This window comes from Chenopodium album, chromosome 14 (genome assembly GCF_948465745.1).
Source record: "Chenopodium album chromosome 14, dcCheAlbu1.1, whole genome shotgun sequence".
NCBI lineage: Eukaryota > Viridiplantae > Streptophyta > Magnoliopsida > Caryophyllales > Amaranthaceae > Chenopodium > Chenopodium album.
Window position 1 is genome coordinate 13,435,099 of NC_137847.1, and position 19,387 is coordinate 13,454,485.

General features: G+C 34.0%; 2 protein-coding genes across 2 annotated transcripts; both read left to right on the forward strand.

Annotated features, from left to right (window-relative positions):
- The first annotated feature begins 6,558 nt into the window (after positions 1–6,558).
- On the forward strand, positions 6,559–11,956 carry LOC145578966 (auxin efflux carrier component 2-like). Its single transcript, XM_081636262.1, has 7 exons — positions 6,559–7,133; positions 7,351–8,077; positions 8,786–9,068; positions 9,710–9,795; positions 10,332–10,489; positions 11,197–11,273; positions 11,778–11,956. Exons 1-7 carry the CDS (start codon positions 6,561–6,563, stop codon positions 11,842–11,844), a joined length of 1,971 nt encoding a protein of 656 aa, XP_081492388.1. The 5' UTR covers positions 6,559–6,560; the 3' UTR covers positions 11,845–11,956.
- A 1,026-nt stretch (positions 11,957–12,982) lies between these two features.
- On the forward strand, positions 12,983–19,143 carry LOC145578967 (mRNA cap guanine-N(7) methyltransferase 2-like). Its single transcript, XM_081636263.1, has 11 exons — positions 12,983–13,095; positions 13,675–13,991; positions 14,082–14,176; positions 15,424–15,495; positions 15,586–15,695; positions 15,988–16,110; positions 16,262–16,354; positions 16,697–16,765; positions 18,341–18,429; positions 18,528–18,625; positions 18,882–19,143. Exons 2-11 carry the CDS (start codon positions 13,790–13,792, stop codon positions 19,020–19,022), a joined length of 1,092 nt encoding a protein of 363 aa, XP_081492389.1. The 5' UTR covers positions 12,983–13,095; positions 13,675–13,789; the 3' UTR covers positions 19,023–19,143.
- The last annotated feature ends 244 nt before the right edge of the window (positions 19,144–19,387 follow it).

Genomic DNA, 19,387 nt, shown 5'->3' on the forward strand with positions numbered 1-19,387 from the left:
ATATAATAACTAATAAGTCAATGACCAACACATTTGCCATTATATTACTCATTGCAAATAAAATTAACATTCATAATATAACATGGACATAAAGCAATATACTCTTACAAGTTTTAGCATTACCCACTAATTAGAAATTGGAGGAAGATCAACCAAATCAGAGAAAATTATAAATCGAAGTATAGAACAAATACTCTATAAACACATGATAACTAATAACAAGAAGATGGTCCTTTTTTCAATACAACTCATCTCCTCACATACGCAACAAATGAGCAAAATATGGTCCAAGTAAAACCAAAACCTTATATGATAATTTAAATGATTCAACAAATAAGGAATAACGGAAAATTTCTTTCAGATTAGTCAACTGCAAAATCAAGACCAAACTTTCCATTATACATTATTCACATTATAGCCCTTCTCACAGTAACTGACAACCATCAATTTAATAAATTCTATTCCATGAAATTATTCATCATAGAATTAGTACACAAGTACACAACACAAAATTGATCCAAATAAAACCGCATCCTAACTAACATGTGAAAGCTCATAATTCTTAGAATAAAGAATTTGCGATTTCGACACATAAGCAATCATACAATTGGAATAAATAAATCGTCTTTTAGATTGTTTGATTGCTTCTCATGTTTGACAACAAAAACTCCAATAAATCAGCCCTGACACTCATTTAATGTCGATCCAGTTAAGACACCCTATGACCCAAGTTTCCACTTAAAGAAAAACAATGGTAATCCAGTTAATCAGTCTGAATATGCTAGAATTATTGGTAGTGTTATGTTTCTTATGAACTACACTAGACCTGACATTGCTTATTCTGTTAGTAGGTTGAGCAGGTACACTCATAATCCAAGCAGTGATCATTGGATTGCTCTAAGGAGGTTGCTTAGGTACCTTAAGGGTACTATGGATTGGGGTTTGCACTACTCCAAATTTCCTGGAGTTTTGGAGGGTTTTTGTGATGCCAACTGGGTATCCGATAATGATGAAGTTAACTCCACTAGTGGCTATGTCTTCACCCTTGGGGGTGGAGCCGTATCCTGGAAATCTTGTAAGCAATCTTGTACTGCTATGTCTACTATGGAATCTGAGTTTATTGCTCTTGAATTGGCAGGTCATGAGGCAGAATGGTTGAGGAACATGCTTGCAGATATTCCACTGTGGGGGAAGCCAGCTCCTTCAGTTGCACTTCATTGTGATTCGCAAGCTGCTATTGCTGTTGCACACAACCATGCCTATAATGGGAAGAAGAGACACATCCGTCTGAGGCATAAAGCCGTCAGAAATTTGTTGTCTGAAGGGGTGATATCACTGGACTATGTAAAGTCCGAAAAGAACATTGCGGATCCGTTAACTAAAGGCCTATGTAAAAAACTAGTTTTGGAAACATCGGAAGAGATGGGGCTAAGGCCCGTTGTATGAATTGTGAAATAATGAACTCCTACTCACTATGAGTTCAAAGGGGAACGTTATGTAATAATTCGGAAGCACATTTTTATATTATTTGTCCATCTCTAGATGTTTGTTTTGTGCTTAGCTACATATGAGAAAGAGGATGAGCATACGGCTCTTAATGAACCCATATCCATATTTTTGGAGGTGTGTTGTAGCTCACACTTGATGGAGTTCACCTACTTAGGTGTGGAAGTGTGGCCGCTTCCTATGAGTATTTCGTGGGCTTATACTCTAGAGCACCTATGAGCATCCAGGCTGGACGTATGGCCAGTATAATGCGTCACCTTTATTCGCGGAATTTCAGAATATTATACATGTTCAATTGTGTGGCTCAAAGTGACGGGTCCCTAACTCCCTATTGAGTTCAAGACGAAGGTCACTTGGTAGGTGAGGGATCATAGCTTGATGTCCACTATGTGTTAATTCAAGTCGCGAGACATTGACACTTATGCAATTGTTTTGTTTTGCCCAGAATTCATTTTTTTTTCTTTCATTCTTTTCATATCTTCGAACCTGTGGGGGATTGTTGGAAGTTCTTGATATAATGCTAGAGTGTTAGGAAAAATAAGAGAGAGAGAGAGAAAAACAATGGAAGGGGAAAAGTCCCACATTGATTGGGGAGGAAGGTTTTTCCTTGTTTTTATAATGTAGTGCTTTAGCACTACTTAGTTGAGTAAGTTGGAGGTGTGTGTTACTCCACACACACACACGCGCGCGCGCGCGCGCCGAGCCGAGCCGGGTCGGGTCGGGCTCGGGCCTCGGGACTTGGGGTCTTGGGGAATGCGATGCGCGGGCGTGGGTCCTTGTTATCTTTTTGGAAAATTTTTATTTCCTTTTTCTTGTTAACAGAATATTCCAAGTATCCGTTTTTGACTGTTGGGATTTTCTGACTGTTGTGGGAATTAATCAGCCATTAATCCCTTGATTTTAGCTGATTAATTCACTCCCTTGTTTCTTGCCTCGTTTGTTGACTGACTAGATTAATCTGGTCATCTTCTTGGCCAGGTTCTTCCCACCTTTTATGCTTCCCGTTTTTCCTCTTCACCCTATAAATATTCGGTGGTTTTCTCAGCCAAAATACAACACACAATCAGTCTTCTCTCTTCTCTAAAATTATTTAAACACATGTTCTTCCTGTTCTGTTTTCTGAGCAAGTATTCTGAGTTTCAGTCGGGTTTGTAAGTGCACATAAACTCCGGCGCCGTGCTTATCCTGGAGGGCGACCGCAATTGTCTACTGCACCGGGAGGTAGCGCGGAATCGTCTTTTAGGTCAGTGGTTCTCCACGACGCGGCTATTGTCAGTTTGGTTCACGCATCAAGAGATAAGTTATTTCTGTTTATTGCTTATTAGTATAACAGTAGTGTGTACCAAGTACTTTGTAAAAATTTTGCATTATTAGAGGAGGTTCGTTTTTTTCCCTAAGAACAACGCGTTAGTTCCAAATAGATGATTTTTTTAAAAAAAGATTTTTTTGTAGTTTTGATTGTGTGTAGGACTCTCTAGGAATTTAATACTGCCTCCGTTAATTTTTAGTTGCAACAAAGTAATACTTCGTATTTTATATCTCACAAAAAATAATATCCCTTTGTTGCAATTAAAAATTAACAGAGATGGTATTAAAAAAAAGAATTTCTTTTTACATAGAAAACCTTAAGATCAGTGGACATAAGTAGTTCTATCACCTCTTATCTTTATTACAATCCAATTGTTTTGTGATACTTTAATTAAATATTTGAGTAAGATTTCTGCCTTCGATCGATCACATTTTCTTTAGCCACAAATCCTTCATACGGAGTATTATTATAAGTGAAAGTCTTGTGAATTTTAATAAAAGTTATATTTTGGGTAAATTAAAAAGTCATTCTCATCAAAATATGTTAATAGTCAGAGAACGAGGGATAACTCAAGTGATTAGGGCTTTTCTCTTAGTTTTAGGAGGTCACATCAGTTTGATTTAATAAAGACTTTCTTATTCGTAAAATTTTTTACTCCATACGTATACGTAATTGTAAAGAAAATGCTTAAGAAAGTGATTGTTATTCATTGCTAAAATCTAGTAATTACATTTCCCTAGAAAAATCTAGTAATTATATCGTTCAGCAACTAGAAATTTTAATACGGAGTAACACTTTTTAAAACAAAATAGAAAACAATATTTTTCATCCAACCAAATGTTTTCCAGTTTAAGCAACTATATCACTAGCTAGCTAGGTCTTTGCTTTTGGATACTGAGTATCTCATTAAGAACCTGAACCAATTAATCTAATTATGTTTTAATACTACAGAGTTATTTACAATACCCTAATTATATCATATGTAATGTAATTAATTTAACTTTAACCGTAGATTTACTAGACCAAGCAATCTTTTTATAGATATACATCACACAATAGAATCTGATCCTGCCATAAATTAATTGAAATATTAATTAGCAGATGTGTCACTCTATTAAGCGAAGTACGGAGTATATTACATTATTACATATAATCAAATCAGCATTATATTGTTATTTTTTGGGATTATAACCTTTGGTTGCTTCAAGTAGTTCTGTAAGTCAAAGTGAGATAATCTAGAAATATATACATTGTATTTTCAACCCATATTAAGATACAACTAGATCACTAAACATTACGGAGTACGGTATATTCTTTTGGTAATTTTTTTAATACTCCCTTCGTTAGGGCTGTTCATCAGTCCAAAACCGGCCCGGATCTGACCGAAAACTAGAATTTTAAGAACCGAAGGCTAAACCAATTAATCAAGGACCAAACTCGGACCGGACCGAAAGAACCGGTCCAAAATCCGAACCGGACCGCTTTGGAATTTAAGAATTTTTTAAAATAGAATTCTAATTTTTAAATAATTTTATGAAAAACTCGAAAAAAGTAAAGGATAATCTACACTTTAACGTTTTTTTTTGTATATTTAGTACAAAAAAGCTCATAAATTTAAAATTTTCTAAGCTTATTAAGAATAATCTTAACCATTATTTAAGGTTTCACGCATATTTTTAATAAAATAATCGGTTCGATCCAAGACCGGTTTTTATAGGGTTTTAGGGCAAACCGGACTGAAGATCGGAAAATAAATTTCTAGACCCGAACGGGGTCGGTCCGAGGTGGTCCGATCCATTTTTTTGGTCCAGACCGATTTATGAACACCCCTACCCTCCGTCTCTTTATTAGAGTCTCCTTTCTAACATTTATTACTCACATAATAAAGAGAAAGGGGATTCTAATAAAGAGACGGAGGGAGTATTAATTATGTCTTGTATAAGCCATGTTTAATTCATCTTATTTTAGACCAGATTAAGAAAAATAAGTTCCGATATTATTGTTTTATTTGCGATTCTTTACCACAATATACTTATAATACCATATGAAAAAGGATTATTAAACTTACATAAATGAAAAATATTTCTTAAGTATCTCACTTTGAGTTTTGCACTATTTACATACATTAATCAGAATAATGTTTTTTCTTTATACATTAAGATCAAACTTAGGGCCTGTTCATATTTACCGAACTGAGCTGAACTGAACAGAACAGAACTGATTGGAGCTGAATTGAACTGAGCTAAAATGAATATTTTATGAGAGAAGGAAATTAAGAGCCGGACTGAATTGAACTGGATTGAATTGAAATTAAGCTGAAGTGAACAGGCTTGTAGTCATGCATACAAATGCTTTTTAAATATGTATCTATATATAGATAGTTTACGAATATACAAATGCGATATATAAGACTTTGTGTTTGTAATTTTTTATTTTTTATTGATAGTTAAAAATATTATTACTCTCTTCGTTTTTAAATACTTGCTCCACTTTCCTTTTTCGGTCGTTTTTAAATACTTGCTCCACTTTCCTTTTTCGGTCGTTTTTAAATACTTGTTCCATTTCTTTATTTAGAAATCTTTTACAATATTTAATTCATTTCTCTCACCTAATGGATTCAACATAAATCATATTTTTATTGAACACAAACTTTTAAAAAAATCGGGTGTACAATAATTATTGTACATCCATTATAAAGATAATCTAAAGTGATCAAAAGTTATCCCTGAAATGAATAAAAATTACCCAATATGCATAAAAATAACCCAATACAAATAAAAATTATCTGCGCTTTATTAGTAAAGAATCACATTTTAAATGACTAAAAATCAATTATTAGTGATTAAATGTAATTAAATTATCTTTATAAAACTTTTCTTGTTGTCTATTTATATAAAAATTGTATTATATTTAAAGTAATTCCAAAAAAGGCAAAAAATTACCTTAAAATTAGCTAAAAATTACCCATATATTGCTCGATATACACTAATATTAGTGTAAATCGGGTGTATACAAAAGTTTTTCTTTATTAAATTCATATTCACTCTCCACCAATTCTCTCAATTACTTTTGTTTTTTTACAATTTTTTATTCTTCCCCTTATCCCACTACCTTCATATTTTATTACTTTCTCCAATTTCTCTTAAAATTTTGCGCATGAATAAATAAAGCAAGTATTTAAAAACGAAGAGAGTATTAGTTAAAGCTTCGTAATGATAAATTTACCGATAAAATAGAGAACTTAAAAAATAAAAAAACATACGAAGTGGAGGAGTAAATAATTAAAGATTAATTGATTCTCTAACTTTTTTTTTACTACTACCCCTTCTTAATTATTATGACGGTTTTGCGTTGAAAACACCATCCCGCCACACCCGATTCTTTCCACTTCTTTTCTGAGCATCTGCTACTAGTACAAGTTTACAGCTATTTCACCAAAGATTACCTATTAAACTATTTCAATTAAAGTACTATCCAAAGTTCAACCATTTGCATTTCACACTCTTCCTTTTAGCTACCATATCCTACCTCCATCATGAGACAACTTAGAGAAAAGCTTCCATAATCTTCACCTTTGATTGCTTCATAATTACTAAACATACTCGTTTCTTGTTACGTACGCCTTTGTCGTCTCTAGGTTATACTTGGGTAGTTTTGCTTTGATTTTGGAGTTTGTGAGGATAAATCTGAGCCTGGCTCTGATACCATTTTGTAACGACCTGATACCATTTTATAACGAGTAAAAATGATTACTGGAAAAGACATATACGATGTGTTTTCCGCGATCACCCCACTTTACGTGGCGATGATTCTAGCCTATGGCTCGGTACGGTGGTGGAAGATCTTCACCCCGGACCAATGCTCAGGGATCAACCGTTTTGTAGCAGTGTTTGCTGTGCCATTGCTTTCCTTCCACTTCATCTCCACCAACGATATCTACAAGATGAACTACCATTTCATTGCCGCCGATTGCCTCCAAAAGGTGGTAATCCTCACCGCTCTCAGCTTATGGCTTATGATCACCAAGAAAGGAAATCTAGAGTGGATGATCACCCTATTTTCGCTTTCGACGTTGCCTAATACCCTTGTGATGGGGATCCCCCTTTTAAAGGCTATGTATGGAGACTTTAGTGGTGGCCTTATGGTCCAAATTGTGGTGTTACAAAGTATCATTTGGTACACCCTTATGTTGTTTTTGTTCGAATATAGAGGTGCTAAGTTGCTCATCTCCGAGCAGTTCCCAGAAACCGCTGCTTCCATCACTTCTTTCCGTGTCGAATCCGATGTCGTCTCCCTTAACGGTAGGGAGCCTATACAGGCAAGATTTCCTACCTACATTTTTCAATGCAACATTATTATTTTTCTTTGTTAAACTATACATTTTTTTATGCAATAATATACTACCTCCATTATATTTTAATTGCAACAATGGAATTTTTTTGTCTCACCGATAATACCTTTTTGTTGCATCTAAAAATTAACGGAGGTAGTGAGAAGTATAAATGATGATAATATAGGTAAGTTAATGAATACAGGCAGATGCAGAAATAGGAGATGATGGTAAACTACACGTAGTAGTAAGAAGATCAACAGCTTCAAGTATGGTATCAGGGTCTAATCACAAATCACACCTCCATTCATTAACCTCGATGACGCCGCGAGCATCAAATTTAACCGGCGTAGAAATCTACAGCATACAGTCCTCCAGGGAGCCAACCCCTAGAGCCTCAAGCTTTAATCAAACCGATTTCTACGCAATGTTCGCTAGCAAGGCTGCAAGTCCTAGACACCCGGGTGCAGGGTACCCCCAAGGTAGTGGGGGCGGAGACGTATTCTCTTTACAATCTTCCAAGGGACCTACCCCAAGAACATCAAACTTTGATGAAGAAATGATTTATAAACAACAATTACAACTCCAACAACAGCAAGGTGGTGTTGGTGGGAAGAGGAGGATGGGGAGGAGTATGAGTGGGGAGTTGTATAATGGAGGAGGCTCGCTACCGCCTTACCCGCCTCCTAACCCGATGATCGCGGGACCGACAAGCTCGGGTGGTGGTAGGAGGAAGGATGGTGGTGGTAACCCGCCTACGCCGCCTAATAAGGATTTGCATATGTTTGTATGGAGTTCTAATCAGTCACCTGTTTCGGAGCATATGAAGAATAGTAATGTTATGAATAATAATGTTAGAGGTGGGACTAATGATCTTGGGATTTTGGATTCTTCTAAGGCTGTTCTTCAACAAGAGATTGCTGCTGCTAGAGGTAATACTACATTAATTTAGTTGATTTGATATAAAAAACAATAATTTTCTATGATAAATATGTGTTGATTGAAAAATGCAATGTTATTTTGGGAATATCAAGTAAATTAATTAGTAAAGACTTAGGTTAAGCTACAAATTTTCAGGTCAATTGTATATTGTATCTTTTGTGATTAACAAAAGTATTTGATCATTTAGGTTAAGTTTGCTAGAAGTACTAGATTGGTTAAATTAAACATAGTGATGAAAGTGCTAGCATTCCAATTAAGGATAAGTTGATCCTAGTCTAAATTTATAAATTAATAGATCATTGAAATATATTTCCTTTGTCTCAAATTAATGTTGTCACTTAGTATAATTGTAAAAAAAAAGTAGTTGTGTGAAAATTACAAAGTATTATTTTAATTCAAAAAGTAGTTGCAGTATGATACTAGAAGTTATCAAGTTTGAGGCTCCTACTTTGTGGTAGTAAGAATACTTGTATATTGATTCTAACTTCAGTCTCCAAAAAGGTCGATTTTAATTGGTTGTACATTATTCATATACATTATTCAAAAATGGTCGATTTAAATTGGTTACACACTTACACAAGTATGTATAAGATGACTATGTATAAGATTTGTCAAAAAAAAAAAAAAAAAAAAAAACTATGTATAAGATGACTAATAAAAGCTATATATATTTGTGTTGCTTGTTGTCAATCAATCAGCTGGCATGAACAATTTTCAAGAGAACTTGAGCCCAACTGGAAAAGAGAATGGAGACAAGGTGGAAGGGGACGACGAATTCAAATTCCCGAAGACGGGATCGCCGTACCAGAAGAAGGTGGTGGATGACATGGAAGAAGGGAATGTGGTGGAGAGGAAGCATCAAATGCCCCCTGCTAGTGTCATGACTAGACTCATACTTATCATGGTTTGGAGGAAACTTATTCGTAACCCCAACACTTATTCTAGTCTTTTAGGCTTAGCTTGGTCTCTTATATCATACAGGTTTGCACTTCCTCTCTTATACGTAGTACTTAGTATTATATAGTTTTATTATGACGTATGATAGTATTATTTATATAACATGACTTGATGATAAATTGGTAGGTTATGTTTGACTTCAGTATATTTTAGTTGAAAAGAAAGTCCTTAGCTTGTCTATCGTTTATAAAAACGGGTTTTGTCTTTTCGGGGTTGAAGTTAGTTTACATAAGGGTACAAACTATAAAGACATAAAGTAATTTGTTTAATTTACTTGGTTACGGAATTTGGTTGTCATATATGTGGATTTTTAGCTTCTTTAACTAGTATTTTTTTTTTCATTTGTTGAGGGATTATACACATATCTTTGAAAGTAAAATTTAGATTTTACTTTTAATAACACTATGTAAGTAGTTTCTGACATGCGTACCTAGTACATTGCATCTTGAATAAACAATCTAAAAATGCCAAGAATCCCTAGCTTATTTTGGTGCAAAAATAAGTTTACAGCAAGATATGGAGTTAATGGACACTATTGCCGTAGCAAAATAGTTTGCTAGTATTGGAAGCATTTTAAATGTCAACCATATTTTTTATCCTCTATTAAATTGAGTGCAATTTTTTTGTCAATTATTGCTGACTAACAAATCAAAACCAACTAACAGGTGGAACATCGAAATGCCCACAATTGTAAAAGGATCGATATCAATTTTGTCGGATGCAGGCTTAGGAATGGCCATGTTCAGTCTAGGTACCATTACTTTTACTTACATACACTTCCTTTTATAATTTTAAATTCTGAGTATGTTACCGTTCATTAAACGCATGTAGGTTCATCCACACTTAGATGGGGCCTAAGGTCTAATTATATGAAACATTCTCCGGTATATAATTGATACAGAGTATGTGGACGACTAGACCCGAGAAATGCCTCGCGCTCACATAAATATTCATGGATCAGACACACATGTACGCAAAAAATGAACTCGTACTTGTATTATATTAACATTGACAAACATTTAACAAAGAAGAATTGGAGTAAAAGATTTTAGGTAAACGACTAGATGGTCAAATAGCCAAACTATTTAAGACTTGACTTATATTTTTTTTTTTTTTTTTTTTTTGACAAAGTTAGACTTGACTTATATAATAGTCATTTTTGTTAACTAGGTATGTCGGACCATTGATAATGTATCCAACAATCTTAATAATAAGGTCGAGAGTATGGAATTATGAAATTTCTCTAACATTTTTTTCCAATGTTTTATGAATATTGTGAATGAACAGGGTTGTTCATGGCCTTGCAACCAAGGTTAATAGCATGTGGAAAACGAGTGGCTACATTTGCAATGGCAGTTAGATTTTTGACTGGTCCTGCTGTTATTGCCGCAACTTCTATCGCCATTGGTCTTCGTGGTGTTCTTTTACATATTGCCATTGTTCAGGTATACCTTCGTCTTTTGATATCTACACACTATTTTGAGTTAAAATACGGAGTAGTATGTAGAGGTACTCGCTCTTCACATATTTTTGACCAAGCTTAGCTAGGTTTAGTAGGGAAAGTTTGCATATCACAATTATGAGGTTATGGGTTCAAACCCCACTAGAGGTATTGTGGGGTGGGAATTCGCTTACCCTCCCTCCACTTTTAAAGTGTTTAAAGTAACTAGCCTTTAATCCAGGCTGAAAGGACATGAGAGAGGTTTCGGCTCAATAAGATCCTTCTTCTTATCAAAAATAAATAAATAAACAAATAAAATAAAATAAAAATATAGAGATACTCACTCCGTTTCTTTCTACTGTACTCCATATCATTTTTTTCAAATGAGACACAAAGAAACTTAGGGAGTTGAATTAATCTAATACTCCTATAGTCCTATGAAGTATGAATAGGTGTTGGTCACAATTAACAATGTGATTAATCACAAGTAAGAGGGTTTTAAGAGGAAGGGGATTGAAAGAGTATTCGTATACTGACCTTTTATTTATTAATTGGTCGAAGAATAATTAGGGGTGGCATTCAATAGTTATGATTAAATTTCATGTATATCATTTTTGTCATTTGTCACTTCTCCACACCAGAAACACAAACATGACTAAAAAAAATTCAAGATGTTTTATGAACTAATTGATGGCTGGTTTTTGTTGGCAGGCTGCTCTACCTCAAGGAATCGTGCCTTTTGTATTCGCAAAGGAGTATAATGTCCATCCCGATATTTTAAGCACAGGGTAAATTAGTTAATTTATATGAAGTATATAATTTCCTTCTGTTTGTGTATTCTTTTAACTTTATTTTAAGAAAATTTTATTAACAACTATTAATTAATTCATAAGTTTTGAAAACAACTATCTATTAAAATATTTTTTTAAAAAGAAGTACCACAAAGTTGTAAAAAGTTTAAATAGCACTACCACTCTAACAACTTTAGCTAAAATTTTCGGCATTTGGGTTTCACTTTTTATCTTTATGAAGGGTAATTTAGTCAATTTAGATGGTGATTTTATGAGGTAAAGGTAAAAAGTGGAACCTACATGCCGAATATTTTAGATGGAATTATTAGAGTGGTAGTGCTAATTAAACTTTTTACAATTTTGTGGTAGTTCTTTTAATTTTTTTTTTTAATAAGTAGTTATTTTCAAAACATGCGCTTTAACTGGTAATTCTTGACAAAATTTCTTAATTTTAATTGACTACATCACATCTAAGCATATAACTCGAATTTGTATGTGCAGGGTTATTTTCGGAATGTTGATTGCCTTACCAATTACAATATTGTACTACGTGCTTCTTGGACTCTAAATGTAGAGGCATGAATGTAGCTAGATTAGTAAGTTTTTGGGTCAAGCCAAGGCATCAAGAGCAGAAGAAATGATACACCAATACACATACGACAGTGGACACATTGATTAAAGTTGAAGATATATTGGTATAACTAAAAGTTTTAAAATTGAAGATAAACAAATTTTAACTACAAATTTTACCAAAATTGTCCGAAATATAGTGAAGCATTTTTTTTGTTATCTTGGTCTTATAGATTGGTTACTGATTTATGTCAAGAACACTATATACAAGTGTAAATTTAGTGGTTTAATTAGAAGTAGGTGTTTTGGAAGCTATAGAATTGAATGATCAACAGATTGAAGTTCTCCCAAGTTAGTGATGTCTTCTTCTATTGTATTGCAATCTTTGAGATTACTTAGGATTCATTAATTTTCATATTATTTACATATTTCCTCTCATTCTTTATTGTTAATAGGTTCTTACTAAATACTAATGTCTATGGATTCAATAGTTTAATCGTTGTTTATTTTGATGATGAAAAAAAAAAAAAAAAAATTAAACTCAATAGTAGCCCCTTTGAGTAAAAGGGATTAAGTTTGGATTTTTTATTTACATAGTATTTATTTTTTAAATATCCAAACACCTTCAATTTAACCTCTTTAAAAAACTTAAATTTTAAAATTTAGGAGGTGTTTGGCAAATAGCTTTTTGCTTAACTTTTGACTTTTTATTTTGGTCAAACAACCAAAAATTACAAGTATGTTTGGTTGTTGGCTTTTAAGTTGACTATTTAACGAAAAGTTAAAAGCCAATAGTTTTAGCCTTTTCTATTGACTTTTAGCTTATTTGTCTACTAATAATTAGTTAATGCCATAATTAATTTTGCCGAACACTTTTTTAAACCAGTGGTTTAAACAAATACAACTAATACTTTCAGTTGATCAAACTAGCCAATATCTAAAATCCTAAACAACCCCTTTATGTACAATCCAATTTACATTACAAATTTGATTAGAATTGGATTGAATTTTGAATATAATCCGAATAACTTTATTTCAGCACTAATTTTCCAAAAAAAAAAAAAAAAAAAAAAAAAAAAATCAATCTCTAGTGTGGCTCGTAAAATTGACCGAAGAGTTCTGTCTCAACTCTTGTTAATAAAAAAACTAAAGTTCTGTCTTAAGTCACTCTTCCGCTCAAATTCTGTCGCACCCTTAATACTTCTCCGTCGCGCCGGAAAACAACCGTCGACAAGCACCCAGCCACCAGGTAAACGCTTCTCTTCCTCTTCCTCTCTCTCTGTTCCATCTTTCTTAGGGTTTTTTTTATTCAATTTTACTGATTTTCAGCATTTGAATTACACCAACTCAATTAATTAATTGAAATTATTCCTGTTAATCAGTTTTTAACATTCATTATTAGGTTTTAATTACTTCATTTGAAACTAAATTGTTTTAGTTGAATGATATGTATCTCAAGAATGGTTGATTGTTTAGGCTTAATTGAGGGATTGTTTGTAGTAGACATTATCAATACCACTTATTTGGTTAACTCTTTAAATACTTTTGTAAAGATTGTAAGATGTTTTATGTGAATTTTATCAAATGAAATGTTATGATAATCACATTGCATAATGATTTACATATTCGTGAAATTATGTATGTTTTGTTTATTTTATCAAGGTGAAATGGTTTTGCCTTTTGTTTATCTGTTAAAATCATACTTGTATATTATATGTTCATTCATTTGTGGGAGCTTCTTGCAGGGTACAATGGTTGTATAGTAATGGTTATTCTTGTTTTTAGTATGTTCGAGTTATCGAGTAATTGCTTTGGTTTGACCTTGTAGGGTACAATCAGTTGCATATAACGATCATTCGTGTATCAAGTACCTTCGATTATACGGGTAATGAGAGAGCCCTGAAACGGGTGCTTAATTAGAGTGTGTGTCATTGGACAGCAGAATGGCGGGATTTGCAGCAGTTACGCCTAAGATGACAACAATGGAAACCACTCACACCCACCAGCGTCTCTTTGACTTTGCTAAAACTGCTCTATTCAAGATCTTCCTTTTCCCTTATGCTACCGTGTGCGAGTTGTTTTGTGGCCAAGTGCCAGATGTGGAGAAATTTGATGATGCTCTAATTGGTCATTACATTGGGATTGGTATCTAATTTCTTTTGCATTCCCAACTTTTTTGCTCTCTTTACTACTAATGGTTGCATTAATTTGAACCAATAATTTTGAATTTTGAAGATGTGGAAAGTTCTGGAGTAAGCCAAGTTCAAGCAGAGTGGGAGAGTCATCGTAAAGCATATACTTCACAGTTCTTTGAGCTTGATCCTTGCACAGTAATTCTCTCTTCTCTTTAGCCTTGTTTCAATTTGTATTATATACTAAGGATATGCTGATATTACGAGGCTTGATATATTTATTTATTTTTATGTTTTTCTCCACAATGATCTCTTAATCGATTGGGAGTGATTTTCTGTTGTAATTAATCTTTGTTGAACTTGGATATCAATTGAAGATCATGTTTTATTAGGTGTTATATTTGACAAAGTAACTTCCCATGTTGCATTTCAACTGGTGTCGCTAGTCAAACATGCTGCTTACTTGCTTTTCGTTTCAATTTAAAGATTTTCGATGCCTAACTAGACAAGATGTTCTAAGGGATTGATTTGTGTGCTGGAACTCTGGAAGTGTTGTAGATCAAAGAGTTTTTATTACTTGACAAGAATGCTTACAAGACTTGGATGGGTTGTACAAATTAATCCTGAGTCTATCTATAGGCAAGTAGGCGAGCCCATTAATTCTTGAAAGTGTACAATGCACATTTCATAAAATGTTCTACACTCATACAATAGACTTGATATATACAAGGCTACTTTAGAGGTGTGCTTTAAAAGTTTTTTTTTTAGTCTTGAATGCATTCCCCTGATCAAACATGTTCACTTATGAACAATAAAATCAGGATGGGGAATTAAAGGGCTTAAAAATTTAGATAAGTTGTTTTTCTGATGTAGTGGAACATTTGTTTTTAATCTCTATGAGTGATTAGCGCGTGATTTATTTTGGGGAAGAAGTAAGCTCATTTTATTTTTATAAAGTAAAATTGTGATAATATTCACTGATTGGGGTTTTCTTCAATCTTCTTAACTGAAGTTTGACTTCTCTAAGAATGGGATTATAAAGGAATAAAATCCTTCTTGTATATGTGTCATATGGGTTTTCTTCTTAATATTTCTGGTAACCGCATATATATTTGCTAAAAATGTCCAGATGAATCATATCTTTGTGCTGATATTTTCTTGCCACGTAATTTCTTGCTGACTACAATTCAGTCTTCTTTTTAAAGATTTAATATAAAATTGTTTTGTGTGTGATGTCTATTGAATTGAAACTTTGTTACATTATCAAGAAAGAGCCCATAGTCTGAAATGTACCTGATCATACAAATTGATTTATCATTATTAATATTCTGAATGTTTTTTTTTTTTTTTTTCCTTTGCTGTGTGCTGTCATTGGTAGTAAAAATTTCTTGCTTTAGTTATAATATCTTTATATAAAATTTTCTGATCTTTGATCACCTTGATAGGAAATTCTGGAACCGCATTTGCTGGACATGTGCAACACAGTTGATATTGTTTGTTGCATGCAGCATTTACAGGTTTATAACCTGAAATTTGGGTTTTGAGATTGGTTAAGCACAATTTGGCATTATTTGTTTGATTTTAGCTACATCTTACATGTTTTGCAGATATGCTTCACATCTGAAGAGAGAGCAAGGATTCTTCTGCGTAATGTTTCATCTTTGCTGAAACCAGGGGGTTACTTTTTAGGAATCACTCCTGACTCCTCCATGATATGGTATGAAGTTATGCTTGCAGAGGTCCTCTTTTCCTTTTCTCTAGAAATTCCTTTTGTATTTTTACTGCTATTGTGTCACCCTCTTTTTCTTGTGATTAAAATGATGCTCTTTTGTAAAATTAGAATTGAAACCTTTTTGTTTAAATTAAATAGGTATCCTGTTTTTCTTCTATCTAATGATTGTTTGCACAAACATAAGGTGTGATTACAATATTTCTTGCCTGTATGAGCCTCTTCCAACTGTTGGTTATATATCCTTAGCATTTCTTGTACTTTGCTGATTTCACTACAGGGCAAAGTATCAAAAAAATGTTGAAGCATACCACAACAAAAGTGGTGGAATGAAGCCGAACATTGTACCAAACTGCATTCGATCAGAGAGCTACATGATTACTTTTGAAGTGGAGGAAGAAAAGTATGCCTAAATAATGATGCTTTTGTTTGCTTGTTTAGTTTTGCTTATTAGTACAAACGAAAAAAAAGTTGCCCTTGTTCTTTTTTGGTTTGTAGAAAATGAAGAAAGTATGTCTTCTGTCATTGACTTATTCATCATTCTAATTATATAGGTTCCCCTTGTTTGGAAAGAAATACCAGCTGAAGTTTGCTAGTGATAACTCTGTAGAAACACATTGCCTAGTTCATTTCCCAAGCTTTATCAGGTAGATTCTTGGCAACTAAGCTAATTATCAATATTTACTTCATATTGGCCGGCCCTTTATTATTTATTTTTGATATTCAGTTTTTTTTTTTTTTTTTTTTTTTTTTTTTTTTTTTTTTTTTTTTGGTGAGGGGGGGGGGGGGGGGGGTTGCTGGGGAAGAGAGTAGGGGGGTGGAGTGGGGGTGGGTGGTGGACACTATAGTCCAGCAATGTCCACCGATCTCTTTTTTTATAATTAATCCTTAAGGTGCCAATTGAAACCTAACCGCAGTCTTACAACGTAGAGGATGACACTTGATTTAGATCCCTAAGACCCTAACTAATTTGGTTGTTTTGACCTCAGGTTGGCTAGAGAAGCTGGTCTTGAGTATGTAGAGATTCAGAATTTAACCGAGTTTTATGATGATAACAGGTACAATTACAGCTAGTTTGCGCCCCCGCCCCTCACCTCTTGTCCCTCCTCCTTGGAATCTCATAATACTATTATACCCCTTTTTATTTATTTTATTTTTGTATTTTGAAAGAATCTCTTTCTTTTTCTCACTTTACACTCCTTTTTTTAAACTTTTTCAACTGGTTATCTTATTATGTCCTTTTTTCTTTGTCAGAGTAGTTGTTGTTGCTGTTGAAAAACAAGTGCTTGTTGTTCTGTCTTGAAATAATGGAGCCACATATAAGAGCAATTGGAAAATCAAGTGAAATAACTTAATATCTATTTTCAAAGTCATTGGTTGAGGAAGTATACATTGACTATTAGAGACTTAATTCAGATTTCATATACTATTCATGACTATTAGTTGTCCCTTGTGCTTTTCATACGTTTTTGGTAACAGCCAATGGCCTTTTAGGTGGTTTGTATTGCTGCCATGTCATCTTCATTTACTACCTCCGTTAATAGTTTTGTGCAACTTTGGGGGACTTTACAGTTCACGATGCAAAATTTGATAATAGTGATTAATGTATTCTAGGGGTATGTAATTAAGGTGGAGAGAGAATGTTTGGATAATTAATCAACCACCCACTGCCACCACCAAGACCAGCCAACACCACCCACTGCCACCACCAATACCAGCCAACACCACCCACTGCCACCACCAAGATCAGTCAACAGTCTAACACCACCAACACCGCCTTCACCAAGACCACCACAACCTTCACCAACCCGCGAAACCAACTCCACTACCAACCCCACGAAACCACCACCACTACCAACCCTCATGAAATTACCACCACTACCAACCCCCACAAAACCACCACCACTACTAACGGAAGACAAAACCCAGAAAATTCCACCCCCACGAAAATCAAAACCCAAAAAAACCCACCCCACGAAAATCAAAAACCAGAAATCCCACCCCAACGAAAATCAAAACCCAGAAAAACCCACCCCCACGAAAACAAAACCCAGATCCGACGGAAAACCGAGAAAATCCCACAAACCCATCACGAATTGAAGAGAGAAAATCCCACAAACCCACTACAAATTTTTAAAAAGTTGAAGAGAGAGAAAGAAGATCTAAAAAAATGAATAGAGATAATGATATTGAAAGAGGAGAGAGAAAATGAAGATGAAGATGAAGATGTAGATGAATGAAGATGAAGATGAATGTAGATGGTTTTGGATTTCTTGAGTTGAAAATGAAGAGTTGATGAATTAGATTGGGTTGGTTGGGGTGAAAATTGGGTGAGAAATTAGCGATTAATTAAATCTGATTATAATTAGTAAATTGTGTTTTAATTTTTTTAATGAGGGTAAAACTGACATTTGACTAGTTTTTTTTACTAAAAGAGGAAAGAAATTTTTTTGTTGCACATAATGCTTAGCGGACAAAAATGGCAAAAGTTGCACATAACTATTAACGGAGGTAGTATCTTGTTTCAGCTTCACGATGTGAAAAAATCTGACTATTTGGCCTGTTTTATAATTTTTTCATGACTTCTAGTTTTTTTCATTTTACCTTATGTTGCATCTTCCTATTTGTGACAGAGCTCAGTTTGGAAGTTTAATTTTGAAATTTGGCCCGAATCTGGTGGATCCTCGTGGAAGACTTGTTCCTCGCTCTTATGATGTGTTAGGTGATGAATTTTATCTTTCCTCTTTCATACTTGTCTTCTGTTGACATTATGCCTGGATAACTATTATATTTATTCGAGCTTTAACGTTTTCCATCCAGGTTTATATACAACATTTATTTTTAGAAAGCCCGATCCAGACATGGCTCCTCCTATTACAACCCCTGTGTTGCCGGATGGACCTCATATTTATGATGAGGCAAGTACAATACTATTTCATAGGAGTGACTTTTAGGTTCAGGAGATTGTTAAAGTTAGACTTTTAATTGTGATCTCATTAGGAGAAAAGTAAATAAGGAATTGTAGGATGCCATTTGGTGGATAAATGGGTGTAGTCCTGAATGGTTGTGTAAATTGTGTTTCCATATAAATGATATATTTCATGGTTGATAGATTTAGCATGATCCGCTATTTTATGGCGTCATTCATGGTCACCTGGTGGTTTCATGTTACAGAGAGAATGGCAAGGGACTGCTTGGAGAGACGATGATCTTAATGGTACAACAGAGCCGCCTCCTGGTCTTGGCAAGATCAGTGATCAGAAGGGGATTTTAGGTCCTGGCCCTGTCGACTTACGTTTCCCGGATGTCATATAAGACAGTATAACTACGGAGCAAGAATATTGAACTCAATTACACTTGTGAGTTTTTGACCTTGATCTGCACTGACATAGAGGATGAGAGTAAATGATGGTTCATATGTACATCAAACAACAATTACACATATATTTTTTATTTTTATTATTTATTGATAATTTTTTAAGTATCCAATAAAATCACCATATAACTCTATTATTATTAACAAAAGTATGTGGCTAACAATAAATTATTGGAAAATTCTCAATGGTAGCCTCCTACTATTGCTTATTCTCAATGGTAGCCAATTTTTTTTTGAATTCTCAATGGTAGCACTCTACTTTTTAAAAGTTGCAACCGTAACCTTATTACCTCTAAACCGTTAA

Excerpts from the sequence above, each read along its gene's own strand:
- LOC145578966 (XM_081636262.1), top strand. The coding sequence starts at position 6,561 with ATGATTACTGGAAAAGACATATACGATGTGTTTTCCGCGATCACCCCA. Across the intron at positions 9,069-9,709 it reads TGGTCTCTTATATCATACAG|GTGGAACATCGAAATGCCCA; the intron begins GTTTGCACTTCC and ends ACCAACTAACAG. Across the intron at positions 10,490-11,196 it reads TACATATTGCCATTGTTCAG|GCTGCTCTACCTCAAGGAAT; the intron begins GTATACCTTCGT and ends TTTTGTTGGCAG.
- LOC145578967 (XM_081636263.1), top strand. The coding sequence starts at position 13,790 with ATGGCGGGATTTGCAGCAGTTACGCCTAAGATGACAACAATGGAAACC. Across the intron at positions 13,992-14,081 it reads TGGTCATTACATTGGGATTG|ATGTGGAAAGTTCTGGAGTA; the intron begins GTATCTAATTTC and ends TGAATTTTGAAG. Across the intron at positions 16,355-16,696 it reads CATTTCCCAAGCTTTATCAG|GTTGGCTAGAGAAGCTGGTC; the intron begins GTAGATTCTTGG and ends TTTTGACCTCAG.